The following is a 16,371-nucleotide window of genomic DNA, read 5'->3' on the forward strand; positions in this document are numbered from 1 at the left end:
GGAATATAGACATCTGCTTGAATGTGGGGCTAGCACGTTCTCCGCTACCTATCTCTCTAATATCAAAGCTTTTTACTCAAATATAGACATCTAATTGAATGTGGTGCTAGCACGCTATTCTTTATATATAGATATCCGTAGACACAAAACTGAAACTGCTGATCGATGCACATTTTCCACAATGCCTGACATCACTAAATGGGCTCCTGTAATAGGCCTACGTCGTGTCATGTGGCTTTTGTCAAGGGGAGACAACACTGCACTCAGCCAGGCGAGTGAAACCATATCATGTTCATTTAACATTTAATCAGTGCATGTTGGTAGCTACAATACAACCGCTGGTAATAGGCCTACATAACAGTCACAGTGTTACGACCCAACTGTCTGTATTATAAAGAGATGGCTTGTTCGAAATACACGACAGTTTAGCCACACAAAAAAGTAACCAAAACCAGCAGATTTTATTTTACAACAATTTATTAGCTTAACAAGAACAGATAATAAGACTTATACAAATACTAAAGTACTTAAGTTTAACAAGAAAGGATAGCAGTATCTATACAAATACTAAAGTAGGCCTACTTACGGTGTCAAGTCCAAACGGACGCATATATTCCACAATATATATATACCACACAGGCATAAATGCTCAGAGGCAAATTCACAAGAGGGAAAATCCACAGTATAACTGAGTGTATGACGAAATATACACATAGGATAGGATATAACATAGCCAGAGGCTATAGAGACACCAAAATTCAGCACAAATGGCCTACTAAAGTAATACACAGCAAAAGCATCCAAGCTCTCAATAATTCTCCTTTCTCCGTTCTTTATTCTCTCCCGTCTTATATAGCCCGGTGAAGTTGTCCAGAATAAGAACATTCCTGAACACTTGATGTAAACAAACAGGCACCGAACTGCGCGCATTCTGGAATATTCTAAGGTAGAGGCAGACAGAACTCCCTGAACTTAGCATATGTAAACAGTGACAAGCTATATTTAGAAACTGACGGCAGTCGTGCACATAACACACCCACCCTTCAAGAAAAAAATGTTTTCCTAACTTTTTTTTTTACTTACAATATATGTTAAACAATATATGTTAAACAATAATATATACAACATTGTAAAACCACATGTAATTAAACATTTATACACAACTTATACACGAGACAAGCAATGTGAGTTTAACTTCCACATGTATTCTGAAAGAAACTGAATGAATGAATGAATGAATGAATGAATGCTTTTTCCTTAACGTTGTACTTAACAATTTTTCAGTCATTTAGCGACGAGGGCTCATTGGGTGTGTGTATAGATTAAACTGTGTCATCTTGTGACAGGGCGACTCCATGCCGCCAAAGTGCTGCCGCCATTTAAGTATCACGCCGAAGACACCAAACATTACCCCTGCCTAGTCACATTATACTAAGACCGGGCGAACCAGTCCTGTTTCCCTGCTCTAACCTCTCAGTACTGATCGCCAAGCGAGGCAGCAAAAAGTACCGTTTTTAATCCAGGTTGGATTCAGGGTCTCCCGACTTCGAGGCGGACGCTCTAACCATTAGGCCATCAAAGAGGTCAAAAGAGTGAGAAATTGAAAGCTACATACTGCATGGTAACTAACTAAATCTTATATATGACACTGAAGACAACACAATATGGCATTTAACTTAAGCTTAATACCCAGAGAAAGTGAAAGTTGCACATGGGTAATCAACTGATACACGTGGGCCCTATACCATGCATATCTACATGACTACACAGTACCTAAAATATGATACTTCTACAACCATGGAAGGGACGTCAGGTCGTGCCCTTTTTGATGGTGCATGATCACATACAGTGCGGGTTCGGTACCACCCATCGACAGGGACTTTGTAGATACACGCAGTCACTCTCTTTGTGGTGTATAGATGAAAATAAACGGTTATTTGGCGGCGTTCGCATAGTCGTATGTCCGTCTAACGTTTGAAGACCACTTGTCATCTAACAGTATGATGTGTATATCTGTTCGTCACACAATGGCCGGTGATTTACCTCAAGTACATCAGTTTCCTCCATCATAAAACTGACCACCATCGCATAAACATTCTTGACAATAGCATCCGGCAGCAATCAGTCATCCAATTAACCATGGATACAATGTAGTACATGTAGAATATAGTTATCGGTATTGAGTGGTAATATCATAAATATGTTACAGATATAGGGATATATATGAATATGCAAACTTCTCCTGGGGAGCAAATAACGACTTGATGTATTGTTTATGATAGAAATGCTGGGAATCCGTTTTCATTTGGGTGGAGATCCGCTGTCACCAGGGTGGAGATCCGTTGTCACCTGGGTGGAGATCCGTTGTCACCTGGGTGTTTGGATCTTTGTCACCTGGGTGGAGATCTGTTGTCACCTGGGTGGGGATCAGTTTTCACTCGTAATAGTGAGCCATGTGTTTAATGTGTATAGTGACTTTACTTAGATCTCCCTGCAGACAGAAAAAGAGAGAGCTGGCTGGTTTACAAACAAAGACATTTTGTATAACATCCCCATTGCTATTTTAACACCCAACAGACAGAAGGAAGAGATTTACATAGGACAATGATGTTCAATTCCGTGGATTTCGTTCGGCGATTTGTCCTGATGGGTGCAAGCGTCAGCGCCAAGGATAAGGTAAACGATGTACAATTAGGGCTTACAGTTTGGTCATGTAACCGTTGCTATCATTGAGAAATGATGGACCCTGAGATAAATAAGTTGTGTCTGAGATAAATAAGTCGTTGTCCGAGCTTACTGACTAATCGCCATCTCATATCAGTCAGTTTTTCCTGCAGAGCAAGGTGTTTAACCACTGATAATTTATTTCACACATAATTTTCTCTGCTTACTTCTGTGGGGTTACTCCTGTGGGGTTTCTTTAACAACTCAAGCTCAAAAATAATAAATAAATAACTAAATAAATACTAAGAAAGGCGTTTTTCAGTTTGACAGCTGTAGAAAATACCAGTGTGTATGAGTGCCTGTGATATACAGACACATAGACATAGTGATTTCGTGTTAAGTGAAATTAACACGACTTGTCCATTTCCAACCACATATAAATGTTAACAACGAATTTATTCAAATGCATAAAATGTGACCATTACCTTGGTTAAGTTCTGCATTGCTCTTACATTATACAGAAAGGATGGACAGCCTTACACCGTGGAGCTTGGAAAAACAACGTGGATGATACTCGTGTGCTGCTGGAGAAGGGTGCTGATGTCAATGTACAGAATCAGGTATAGGTGATGTATGGATGTGAGGCCACAATGCTTAAAAACTCAACCCAGATAAGTACCCGTTCTCAGTATATTGAGAAGTAAACTGAACATAAACAACAACAATAATATGCAGAAAGAAGAATTAAACTAAATTAAATTAAATTCCCTTTGTCGTTGAAGCCAGTATTTCAAACAATCAGCTCCGTGTCATCATCTCAAGTACTATGTTTATATCTGGTTGTGTTAAACACCAGATGGTCACAGAGAAGTGCACATTTATCACTGGCTTTGGTGGCCGTCATTTTCGCCAGCGAACGTTTTGACTTGATTCCTGTTGCCAGATTAACCTGGTCTTCAAATTATTGAACAAATACCTGAGGCGTCGTGCCAATCAGTCGACGTGCCATATCCTAGTTACAGATCATTGATTATAGATCGTTCAAAATTTTTTTTCTGATCCATATAATGTAAGCCATATACAGGCCGTCAGGCGGTCGATAGATCCAGTTTTCAAAGTTAACACAGTTACTGTTATGTAGATGAGAATTACATTTCTAAAAGCACATCGTCCTGAAAGACATTCTTCAATTTAAAGGAATGTATTGGTTTTGTGGCATTTTATGTTCTATAAAGAGAGTTACGCCGTGCCAAAATTCAAATTTGTCAGTGGCATAAGCACCACTTCGCCATATGAAGAGTCTAATCAACTGTCTACTTGCAATGTCACGCGATGTATATCATGCTATTCAGGTGGGATTGGCGGTGTTCGACCGGTAAGTTCAAATTAGGCAGAGTTGAAATACCTGATACCTGATAAGACACCAAAAAAAACAGCTCATTATCGTTTTATTTTTAAATTCCTCGGATGAAGTAGCTTTTCAAGTATTACATTATATTTACTTTACACAGGATGGGTTGACACCTTTGCACACTGCAGCTCAGAAAAACAGTGTGGGTGTTGTTCGTGTGCTACTGGAGAAGGGCGCTGATATCGATGCACAGGATAAGGTACGTGATATACTGATGTGAGGCCGGCCACAATACTTGACAATAGATTGTGCTTTACTTTTCTTACATGCAAATGGCGCTTGAATTTCAAGATCTGTACTAGGCACCAAATCCACCGGCTGCAACTAAATAAATTTGCTCTACATATAATATAATAAGTGCGAATATTTCAAACTTCAATCTTTAGAACGACGACGCATATTTTATGACCTCTTTTTGTGGTCCAAAGATGTAAGTAACATATGTTTATCCGTTTGACAACTGTAACGCCAAAGTAACGCCAGTGTGATGCGTGCCTATGATATACAGACACATAGACAGAGTGATTAAAATAGGCAAACTGGAAAATCAGTACATTGAGAAGCGAAATGAACAAGTTCTACCCATTTTCAGCCACAAATAAATGTCAGCAACGCCTAACACTCTCATATCTGTATTTTTGATTCAAATTTTAAAAATAAGACCACTGCATTTGTAAAGTTCTAATTTACTCTTACAATACACAGTAAGGATAGACACCTTTTCACTTTTCTCGTGTGACAGGAATGAATTATGGCACGGTAGGCCTACACAACATGAGAACTCGTCGAATGACGCACTGGTATAAGTTTATTGCATTTTATAAAACAAAATATAAAAAACACAACATATGCAGTTATACAGAAATGAGAATTGAACCAAATTAAATTCCATCTGTTTTTTAAGCCAGAATTTCAAATGATCAGCTCCGTGTCGTCAGCTCAGATCCCATGGTTATATCTGGTTGTGTCCAACACCAGATGGCCAGAAAGAAGTGGCCAAATGTGCACAGTTTATCTCGTTAAAATATATCCAATAATGTTAAATTGTTCCATAAAGATTAAATTAAAATATGTAGTGCCAACAACGTGCACATATTCAGTGGCGGTTTTGGTGGCGGGAATTTTTGTTAGCGAACGTTTTGACCTGATCCCTGGTATTAGATTAACATGGGATTTCTTGGTGTTAGGTTCTTCAAAGTATTAAACAAGTACCTGAGACGAAGTGTCAGTAAGGTCTTTTTTTAGTTGCAGATGATAGATTATAGAGCGTTGAAAGCCTTTATCCGAGCCATATAAAGTAAGTCATATATACGGGCTGTAAGGCGGTGAATAGATTGAGTTTTCCTCATCGAGCCTGTTTTTTTTTCAAACAAAGCTACTCACATGCATCTCAAAATTACCTTTCTAAAATATATTTTACTTAAAGACATTTCTTTAATGTAAAGAGATATATTAGCTTTATGGCACTTTATGCACAATAAGGCGAGTTACGACTTACCAGAATTCATGACACTCTGGTAATAAAATAAGTGGTTGTAGGTGACTTTACTTTTGACTCCTTACAAAGCCCTCATCCTAAAATGTACCAAACTGAACATGTATCTAAGCTCAAACAAATAATAACAGAACCTACCCGAATTACCCCAAAGTCCAAATCACTGACTGATTTGATAATGATCTTTTATCTAGACAATATCTTGCAATCGGGGGCCATTTCCTCATCTTTTTTTCACTCAGACAAATTGGAAGCGTTTTTTCCCCATCGCCTGATGCCATTAAAATAACAGAGAATATAGACAAGTGTATTTTGGACATTTGTAATATCTTCATTCCAAATATTTATTTATTTATTTCATTGGTATTTTACGCCGTACTCAAGAATATTTCACTTATACGACATCGGCCAACATTATAGTGGGGGGAAACCGGGCAGAGCCCGGGGAAACCCACGACCATCCGCAGGTTGCTCACACACCTTTCCACGTACGGTCGGAGAGGAAGCCAGCATGAGCTGGACTTGACCTCACAGCGACCACACTGGTGAGACGATCGTGGGTCATTACACTGCGTTAGCGGGCTAACCAACTGAGCCTCGGAGACCCCTCATTCCAAACAAATATGTCAATATCACACCTCGTAATAAGTCTTGGGTAACTAATGAACTCCGCCTGTCCATGCGCAAACGAGACAGAGAGAACTCAAATAATGATGCCGACTGGGCAACATTTCAGACGAATTATAAATGATACCATAACCCTCAATAGAAGGACCAGAGAGAAGTGTGATAAAGGCTTAGATGCTGCTATTTCTAATGAAGCCTCTGGCTCCGAAAATTGATGAACGTTGATTAAATATCTAACAAAAACCAAAATCGTAAATCGTCTGGGTTATGCTCTATGCAGCTCAACAGTAAAATATATCTCTGATTCACACAATACTGCAAATGCATTTAATTGCCCGCCAAACAGAACTGGATGATGGCATTGCTGTCTTGCCTGCCTCCCCGCCCATGACCAGTAACACTATACATGTTGTCACGATATCATCTCAAGAAATTGAGAACATTCTCTCCAGCTTAGACATGTCGAAATGCTTTGGAACGTGACGGGACTCACAATCTAGTTTTAAATCGAGTCTTTAATCTGTGTGTTGCCCGTTGCATCATGCCGCTTGTCTGGAAAGTTTATAAGGGAGTGAAAACCTACATGCTGTTTTAAAATTCATAATGTGAGTCTTTTCGATAAGAATGGCTGAGCATTTCGTTGTCTACGTGAAATATTATAGCCAAAATGTATCTGTTAATATAAAAAAAAAACCGATAAAACTACAGTTCATTAAATTAAACTGTTGACGTAGATAAATTTTACATTGTGATATTAAACAGGTGGGAAAGGTGTTTTCCGTTCGACAGCTGTAGAAAATAACGTCAGTGTGTAGGAGTGCCTGTGGCATAGAAACATAGACACAGTGATTTTTAAAAGGGCGAACTGCAAAATCAGTACATTGAGAAGAGAAATGAACAAGACTTGCCCATTTCCAATCGTGTGCAAATGTCCACAGCGCCTTACAACGCTCAGGTATTTATTCAAATTCATAAAATACGACGCTAAAGGGCTCTGATGTCAATTTTCAGAATCAGGCATATGTGATGTATGGATATGAGGCCAGGCCACAATACTTAAAAACAAAACCCAAAACGTACCCTTTCTCATTATACTGAAAAGTGAGGACATGATGTACCCATTTCCAGCCACACATAAATGTCACCAACTCCTTTCACCCCCATGTCTTTATTTTTTACTCAGATTTGCAAAAGTAGGACCAAGGCATTTGTTAAATGCTACATTCCTTTCACATTACAATCAAGACCGGCCACGATACTTGACGAGAGATTGTGTTTTACTATGTCGTTTACTCACGTGGCAATTGAGCCTTGACTTTCAAGAGCTGTACTAGGCACCTAATCAACTGGCTGCCACTAAATAAATTTGCTCTACATAGGATGTGATGAGTGTGAATATTTCAAACTTCCATCCTTAGAAAGATGACGCGACGACCACGTTAGATATTGGGCAGACAGAGTATCATAGTTAGAACTCGGACACATGATACGGAGTGAAAATCTACATACTGTTTTAAAATTCATATTGTGAGTCTGTTCGATAAGAATTGCTGAGAATTTAGGTGTCTACGTGAACTATTAAAGCCAAAACGTATCTGTTAAAATAAAACAGCCGTTAGAGATGAGTTTAATTGATAACTACGATTCACTAAATTAAACTGTTGATACATAACGCCAGTGTGTAGGAGTGCCTGTGATATAGACACATTGACATAGTGATTTTTAAAAGGGCGAAGTTGAAAATTAGTATATTGAGAAGTGAAATGAACAAGACTTGCCCATTTCCAATCGTATATAAATGTCAACAACGCCTTACACGCTCAGGTATTTATTCAAATTCATAAAATACGACGCTGAAGGGTGCTAATGTCAATGTACAGAATTAGGTATATGTGATGTATGGATATGAGGCCAGGCCACAATACTTACAAACAAAACCCCAAAACTACACTTTCTTAGTATACTGAGAAGTAAAGAGGACATAATGTACCCATTTCCAGCCACATATAAATGACAGCAACTCCTTTCACACTCATGTCTTTATTTTTTACTCAAATTGCAAAAGTAGAACCACTGCATTTGTTAAATTCTACACTCCTTTCACTTTACAATCTCGTTGAAATACCTGACACGACACCAATATCAGCTGACAGTCTTATTATTTTTACATTCCACGTGTGGATATGTGTATTTGCGTACAATATTAGTGAATCTGTCATGAATAGCATTTTTACTGAAGCAGCATTTCAAGCATTACATTATATTTACTTTGCACAGAATGGGAGAACACCTTTGCACTGTGCAGTCCTGAAAGACAATGTGAATGTTGTTCGTGTGCTGCTGAAGAAGGGTGCTAATATCAATGTACAGGATAAGGTACGTGATATACTGATGTGAGGCCGGCCACAATACTTGACAAGACATGGTGCTCTGTTATGTAGTTAATTCACGTGGCAATTGAGCCTTGAATTTCAAGACCTTTGCTATGCGCCAAATCCACTGGCTGCACTAAATAAATTTGCCCTACATAGGATGTAATGAGCGTGAATATTTCAAACTTCCATCCTTAGAAAGATGACGCGACGATCACGTGAGTTGTTGAGCAGACAGAGTATTTCAGATAGAATTCGGACACATATTAACGATTTTAAGTGGTCCAAAACCTCTGAAAAAAAATCACCAAATTATGAACTTTATACGGGGGTAAAAATCTACATGCTGTTTTCAAACTCATAATGTGAGTCTTTTCGATAGGAATTGCTGAGAATTTTGTTGTCTACGTGAACTTTTAAAGCCAAAACGTATCTGTTAATATAAAACAGCCGTTTGAGATAAGTTTAATTTATAATTACGATTCACTAAATTAAACTGTTGACATAGATAAAAGTCACGTTGTGTCATCAAACAGTTAAGAAAGGCGTTTTCCGTTCGACAGCTGTAGAAAATAACGCCAGTGTGTAGGAGTGCCTCTGATATAGACACATAGACACAGTGATTTTTAAAAGGGCGAAGTGGAAAATCAGTACATTGAGAAATGAAATGAACAAGACTTGCCCATTTCCAACCGTATGTAAATGTCAACAACGCTTTACACGCTCAGGTATTTATTCAAATTCATAAAATACGACGCTAAAAGGCGCTGATGTCAATGTACAGAATCAGGCATATGTGATGTATGGATTTGAGGCCAGGCCACAATACTTACAAACGAAACCCAAAACGTACCCTTTCTCATTATACTGAGAAGTGAAGAGGACATGATGTACCCATTTCCAGCCACACATAAATGTCAGCAACTCCTTTCACTCCCATGTCTTTATTTTTTATTAAAATTGTAAAAGTAGGACCAAGGCATTTGTTAAATTCTACATTACTTTCACATTACAGCCTCGTTGAAATACCTAGTACGACAACAAAGCAACTGGCAATCGTACCATTTTTACATTCCGCGTGGGGATATGTGTATTTACGTGCAATATTAGTGAATGTATCATGAATAGCATTTTTACTGAAATAGTATTTCAAGTATTACATTATATTTACTTTGCACAGAATGGGTTGACACTTTTGCACTGTGCAGCCCAGAGTAACAGTGTGGGTGTTGTTTATGTGCTACTGGAGAAGGGCGCTGATATCGATGCACAGGATGAGGTACGTGATATACTAATGTAAGACCGGCCACGATACTTGAAGAAAGATTGTGTTTTACTATGTCGTTTACTCACCTGGCAACCGAGCCTTGAATTTCAAGAGCTGTACTAGGCACCTAATCAACTGGCTGCCACTAAATAAATTTGCTCTACATAGGATGTGATGAGTGTGAATATTTCAAACTTCCATCCTTAGAAAGATGACGCGACGACCACGTTAGATATTGGGCAGACAGAGTATCATAGTTAGAACTCGGACACATGATACGGGAGTGAAAATCTACATACTGTTTTAAAATTCATATTGTGAGTCTGTTCGATAAGAATTGCTGAGAATTTAGTTGTCTACGTGAACTATTAAAGCCAAAACGTATCTGTTAAAATAAAACAGCCGTTAGAGATGAGTTTAATTGATAACTACGATTCACTAAATTAAACTGTTGATACATAACGCCAGTGTGTAGGAGTGCCTGTGATATAGACACATTGACATAGTGATTTTTAAAGGGCGAAGTGGAAAATCAGTACATGGAGAAATGAAATGAACAAGACTTGCCCATTTCCAACCGTATATAAATGTCAACAACGCCTTACACGCTCAGGTATTTATTCAAATTCATAAAATACGACGCTGAAGGGTGCTAATGTCAATGTTCAAAATCAGGTATATGTGATGTATGGATATGAGGCCAGGCCACAATACTTACAAACAAAACTCCAAAACTACACTTTCTTAGTATACTGAGAAGTGAAGAGGACATGATGTACCCATTTCCAGCCACACATAAATGTCAGCAACTCCTTTCACTCCCATGTCTTTATTTTTTATTAAAATTGTAAAAGTAGGACCAAGGCATTTGTTAAATTCTACATTACTTTCACATTACAGCCTCGTTGAAATACCTAGTACGACAACAAAGCAACTGGCAATCGTACCATTTTTACATTCCGCGTGGGGATATGTGTATTTACGTGCAATATTAGTGAATGTATCATGAATAGCATTTTTACTGAAATAGTATTTCAAGTATTACATTATATTTACTTTGCACAGAATGGGTTGACACTTTTGCACTGTGCAGCCCAGAGTAACAGTGTGGGTGTTGTTTATGTGCTACTGGAGAAGGGCGCTGATATCGATGCACAGGATGAGGTACGTGATATACTAATGTAAGACCGGCCACGATACTTGAAGAAAGATTGTGTTTTACTATGTCGTTTACTCACGTGGCAATTGAGCCTTGAATTTCAAGACCTTTGCTATGCGCCAAATCCACTGGCTGCAACTAAATAAATTTGCTCTACATAGGATGTGATGAGTGTGAATATTTCAAACTTCCATCCTTAGAAAGATGACGCGAAGATCACGTGAGTTGTTGAGCAGACAGAGTATTTCAGATAGAATTCGGACACATATTAACGATTTTAAGTGATCCAAAACCTCTGAAAAAAAATCACCAAATTATGAACTTTATACGGGGGTAAAAATCTACATGCTGTTTTCAAACTCATAATGTGAGTCTTTTCGATAGGAATTGCTGAGAACTTTGTTGTCTACGTGAACTTTTAAAGCCAAAATGTATCTGTTAATATAAAACAGCCGTTTGAGATAAGTTTAATTTATAATTACGATTCACTAAATTAAACTGTTGACATAGATAAATGTCACGTTGTGCCATCAAACAGTTAAGAAAGGCGTTTTCCGTTCGACAGCTGTAGAAAATAACGCCAGTGTGTAGGAGCGCCTGTGACACAGATACATAGACATAGTGATTTTTAAAAGGCCAACTGCGAAATCAGTACACTGAGAAGTGAAATGAACACGACTTGCCCATTTCCAACCGTATCTAAATGTTAACAGCGCCTTACATGCTCAGGTATTTATTCAAATTCATAAAATATAGCACTGAAGGGCGCTGATGTCAATGTTCAGAATCAGGCATAGGTGATGTATGGATATGAGGCCAGGCCACAATACTTACAAACAAAACCCCAAAACCACACTTTCTTAGTATACTGAGAAGTGAAGAGGACATGATCTACCCATTTCCAGCCATACATTAATGACAGCAACTCCTTTCTCACTCATGTCTTTATTTTTTACTCAAGTTGCAAAAGTAGGACCACTGCATTTGTTAAATTCTACATTCCTTTTACATTACAATCTCCTTGAAATACCTGATACGACACAAAAGCAGCTGACAATCTTATTTTTTTTACATTCCGCGTGTGGATATGTGTATTTACGTGGAATATTAGTGAATGTGTCATGAATAGCATTTTTACTGAAGCAGCATTTCAAGCATTACATTATATTTACTTTGCACAGAATGGGAGAACACCTTTGCACTGTGCAGTCCTGAAAGACAATGTGGATATTGTTCTTATGCTGCTGGAGAAGGGCGCTGATGTCAATGTACAGGATAAGGTACGTGATATACTGATGTGAGGCCGGCCAGAATACTTGACAAGAGATGGTACTCTGTGATGTAGTTAATTCACGTGGAAATTGAGCCTTGAATTTCAAGACCTGTGCTAAGCGCCAAATCCACTAGCTGCAACTAAATAAATTTGCTCTCCACAGGATGTAATGAGTGTGAATATTTCAAACTTCCATCCTTAGAAAGATGACGCGACGACAACGTCAGTTGTTGAGCAGACAGATTATTTCAGACAGAATTCGGACACATATTAACGGTTTTAAGTGATCCAAAACCTCTGAAAAAAAATCACCAAATTATGAACTTTATACGGGGGTAAAAATCTACATGCTGTTTAAAACTCATAATATGAGTCTTTTCGATAGGAATTGCTGAGAATTTTGTTGTCTACGTGAACTTTTAAAGCCAAAATGTATCTGTTAATATAAAACAGCCGTTTGAGATAAGTTTAATTTATAATTACGATTCACTAAATTAAACTGTTGACATAGATAAATGTCACGTTGTGCCATCAAACAGTTAAGAAAGGCGTTTTCCGTTCGACAACTGTAGAAAATAACGCCAGTGTGTAGGAGTGCCTGTGACATAGATACATAGACATAGTGATTTTTAAAAGGCCAACTGCGAAATCAGTACACTGAGAAGTGAAATGAACACGACTTGCCCATTTCCAACCGTATGTAAATGTTAACAGCGCCTTACATGCTCAGGTATTTATTCAAATTCATAAAATATAGCACTGAAGGGCGCTGATGTCAATGTTCAGAATCAGGCATAGGTGATGTATGGATATGAGGCCAGGCCACAATACTTAAAAACTAAACCCCAAAACCACACTTTCTTAGTATACTGAGAAGTGAAGAGGACATGATCTATCCATTTCCAGCCATACATTAATGACAGCAACTCCTTTCACACTCATGTCTTTATTTTTTACTCAAGTTGCAAAAGTAGGACCACTGCATTTATTAAATTCTACATTCCTTTTACATTACAATCTCGTTGAAATACCTGATACGACACCAAAGCAGCTGACAATCTTATTATTTTTACATTCCGCGTGTGGATATATGTATTTACGTGGAATATTAGTGGATGTGTCATGAATAGCATTTTTACTGAAGCAGCATTTCAAGCATTACATTATATTTACTTTGCACAGAATGGGAGAACACCTTTGCACTGTGCAGTCCTGAAAGACAATGTGGGTGTTGTTCTTATGCTGCTGGAGAAAGGCGCTGGTGTCAATGTACAGGATAAGGTACGTGAGATACTGATCTGAGGCCGGCCAGAATACTTGACAAGAGATGGTACTCTGTGATGTAGTTAATTCACGTGGAAATTGAGCCTTGAATTTCAAGACCTGTGCTAAGCGCCAAATCCACTGGCTGCAACTAAATAAATTTGCTCTCCATAGGATGTAATGAGTGTGAATATTTCAAACTTCCATCCTTAGAAAGATGACGCGACGACAACGTCAGTTGTTGAGCAGACAGAGAATTTCAGTTAGCACCCGGACACATATTAACGACTTTAAGTTGTCGAAAACCCCTGAAAAAATTTCACCAGCCTGCGAACTTTATACAAGGATGAAAATCTACACGCTCTTTTAAAACTCATAATGTGAGTCTTTTCGATAAGAATGGTTGAGAATTTAGTTGTCTACGTGAAATATTATAGCCAAAATGTATCTGTTAATATAAAAAAAACCGTTAAAACTTCAGTTCATTAAATTAAACTGTTGACATAGATAAATGTTACATTGTGATATTAAACCGTTAGGAAATGTGTTTTCTGTTCGACAGCTGTAGAAAATAACGCCAGTGTGTAGGAGTGCCTGTGACATAGACACATAGACACAGTGATTTTTAAAGGGCGAAGTGGAAAATCAGTACATTGAGAAGTGAAATGAACAAGACTTGTCCATTTCCAACCGTATATAAATGTCCACAGCGTCTTACACGCTTAGGTATTTATTCAAATTCATAAAATACGACGCTGAAGGGCGCTGATGTCAATGTACAGAATCAGGTATAGCTGATGTATGGATATGAGGCCAGGCCACAATACTTAAAAACTAAACCCAGAAAGTGTACTTTCTCAATATACTGAGAAGTGAAGAGGACATGGTCTACCCATTTCAAGCCACACATAAACGTCAGCAACTCCTTTCACTCCCATGTCTTTTTTTTTACTCAAATTGCAAAAGTAGGACCACTGCATTTGTTAAATTCTACATTCCTTTTACATTACAATCTTGTTGAAATACCTGATACGACACCAAAGCAGCTGACAATCGTACCATTTTTGCATTCCGCGTGTGGATATGTGTATTTACGTACAATATTAGTGAATCTGTCATAAGTAGCATTTTTACTGAAGTTGCATTTCAAGAATTACATTATATTTACTTTCCACAGAATGGGTGGACACCTTTGCACTGTGCAGCCCTGAATAACAGTGTGGGTGTTGTTCGTATGCTGCTGGAGAAGGGCGCTAATGTCAATATACAGGATAAGGTACGTGATATACTGATATGAGGACGGCCACAATACTTGACGATAGATTGTGCTTTCCTGTGTCGTTTACTCACGTGGCAATTGAGCCTTGAATTTCAAGAACTGTACTAGGCACCAAATCAACTGGCCGTCACTAAATAAATTTGCCCTACATAGGATGTAATGAGTGTGAATATTTCAAACTTCCATCCTTAGAAAGATGACGCGAAGATCACGTGAGTTGTTGAGCAGACAGATTATTTCAGATAGAATTCGGACACATATTAACGATTTTAAGTGATCCAAAACCTCTGAAAAAAAATCACCAAATTATGAACTTTATACGGGGGTAAAAATCTACATGCTGTTTTCAAACTCATAATGTGAGTCTTTTCGATAGGAATTGCTGAGAATTTTGTTGTCTACGTGAACTTTTAAAGCCAAAACGTATCTGTTAATATAAAACAGCCGTTTGAGATAAGTTTAATTTATAATTACGATTCACTAAATTAAACTGTTGACATAGATAAATGTCACGTTGTGCCATCAAACATTTAAGAAAGGCGTTTTCCGTTCGACAGCTGTAGAAAATAACGCCAGTGTGTAGGAGTGCCTGTGACATGGATACACAGACATAGTGATTTTTAAAAGGCCAACTGCGAAATCAGTACACTGAGAAGTGAAATGAACACGACTTGCCCATTTCCAACCGTATGTAAATGTTAACAGCGCCTTACATGCTCAGGTATTTATTCAAATTCATAAAATATAGCACTGAAGGGCGCTGATGTCAATGTTCAGAATCAGGCATAGGTGATGTATGGATATGAGGCCAGGCCACAATACTTAAAAACTAAACCCCAAAACCACACTTTCTTAGTATACTGAGAAGTGAAGAGGACATGATCTACCCATTTCCAGTCATACATTAATGACAACAACTCCTTTCACACTCATGTCTTTATTTTTTACTCAAGTTGCAAAAGTAGGACCACTGCATTTGTTAAATTCTACATCCCTTTTACATTACAATCTCGTTGAAATACCTGATACGACACAAAAGCAGCTGACAATCTTATTATTTTTACATTCCGCGTGTGGATATGTGTATTTGCGTACAGTATTAGTGAATGTGTCATGAATACCATTTTTACTGAAGCAGCGTTTCAAGTATTACATTAAATTTACTTTGCACAGAATGGGAGCACACCTTTGCAATGTGCATTCCTGAAAGACAGTGTGGGTGTTGTTCTTATGCTGCTGGAGAAGGGTGCTGATATTAATGTACAGGATAACGTACGTGATATACTGATGTGAGGCCCACCACAATACTTGACAAAAGATGGTGCTCTGTTATGTAGTTAATTCACATGGCAATTGAGCCTTGGATTTCAAGAACTGTGCTATGCGCCAAATGTACTGGCTGCCACTAAATAAATTTGCTCTACATAGGATGTAATGAGTGTGAATATTTCAAACTTCCATCCTTAGAAAGATGACGCTACGACCACGTTAGTTGTTGGGCAGACAGAGTATTTCAGTTAAAACACGGACACATTTTAACGACATTAAGTTGTCGAAAACC

At 38.1% G+C, this 16,371-nt stretch overlaps 2 protein-coding genes across 2 annotated transcripts in view; one reads left to right on the forward strand and one right to left on the reverse strand.

The window, feature by feature from the left end:
• The window catches only part of LOC135462641 (alpha-mannosidase 2x-like), a 240,693-nt gene that overhangs the window by 88,626 nt on the left and 135,696 nt on the right, over positions 1 to 16,371 (reverse strand). The window lies entirely within an intron of this gene.
• LOC135462961 (putative ankyrin repeat protein RF_0381) overlaps positions 1 to 16,371 on the forward strand; it is a 65,740-nt gene that overhangs the window by 31,792 nt on the left and 17,577 nt on the right. Inside the window, exons 2-6 of the mRNA XM_064740283.1 lie at positions 2,578 to 2,676; positions 3,186 to 3,284; positions 4,176 to 4,274; positions 9,750 to 9,848; positions 10,902 to 11,000. Of these exons, the coding sequence (XP_064596353.1) occupies positions 2,605 to 2,676; positions 3,186 to 3,284; positions 4,176 to 4,274; positions 9,750 to 9,848; positions 10,902 to 11,000 (468 nt within the window). The 5' untranslated portion in view covers positions 2,578 to 2,604. The remainder of the gene's footprint in view (positions 1 to 2,577; positions 2,677 to 3,185; positions 3,285 to 4,175; positions 4,275 to 9,749; positions 9,849 to 10,901; positions 11,001 to 16,371) is intronic.

Source organism: Liolophura sinensis, chromosome 2 (genome assembly GCF_032854445.1).
Source record: "Liolophura sinensis isolate JHLJ2023 chromosome 2, CUHK_Ljap_v2, whole genome shotgun sequence".
NCBI lineage: Eukaryota > Metazoa > Mollusca > Polyplacophora > Chitonida > Chitonidae > Liolophura > Liolophura sinensis.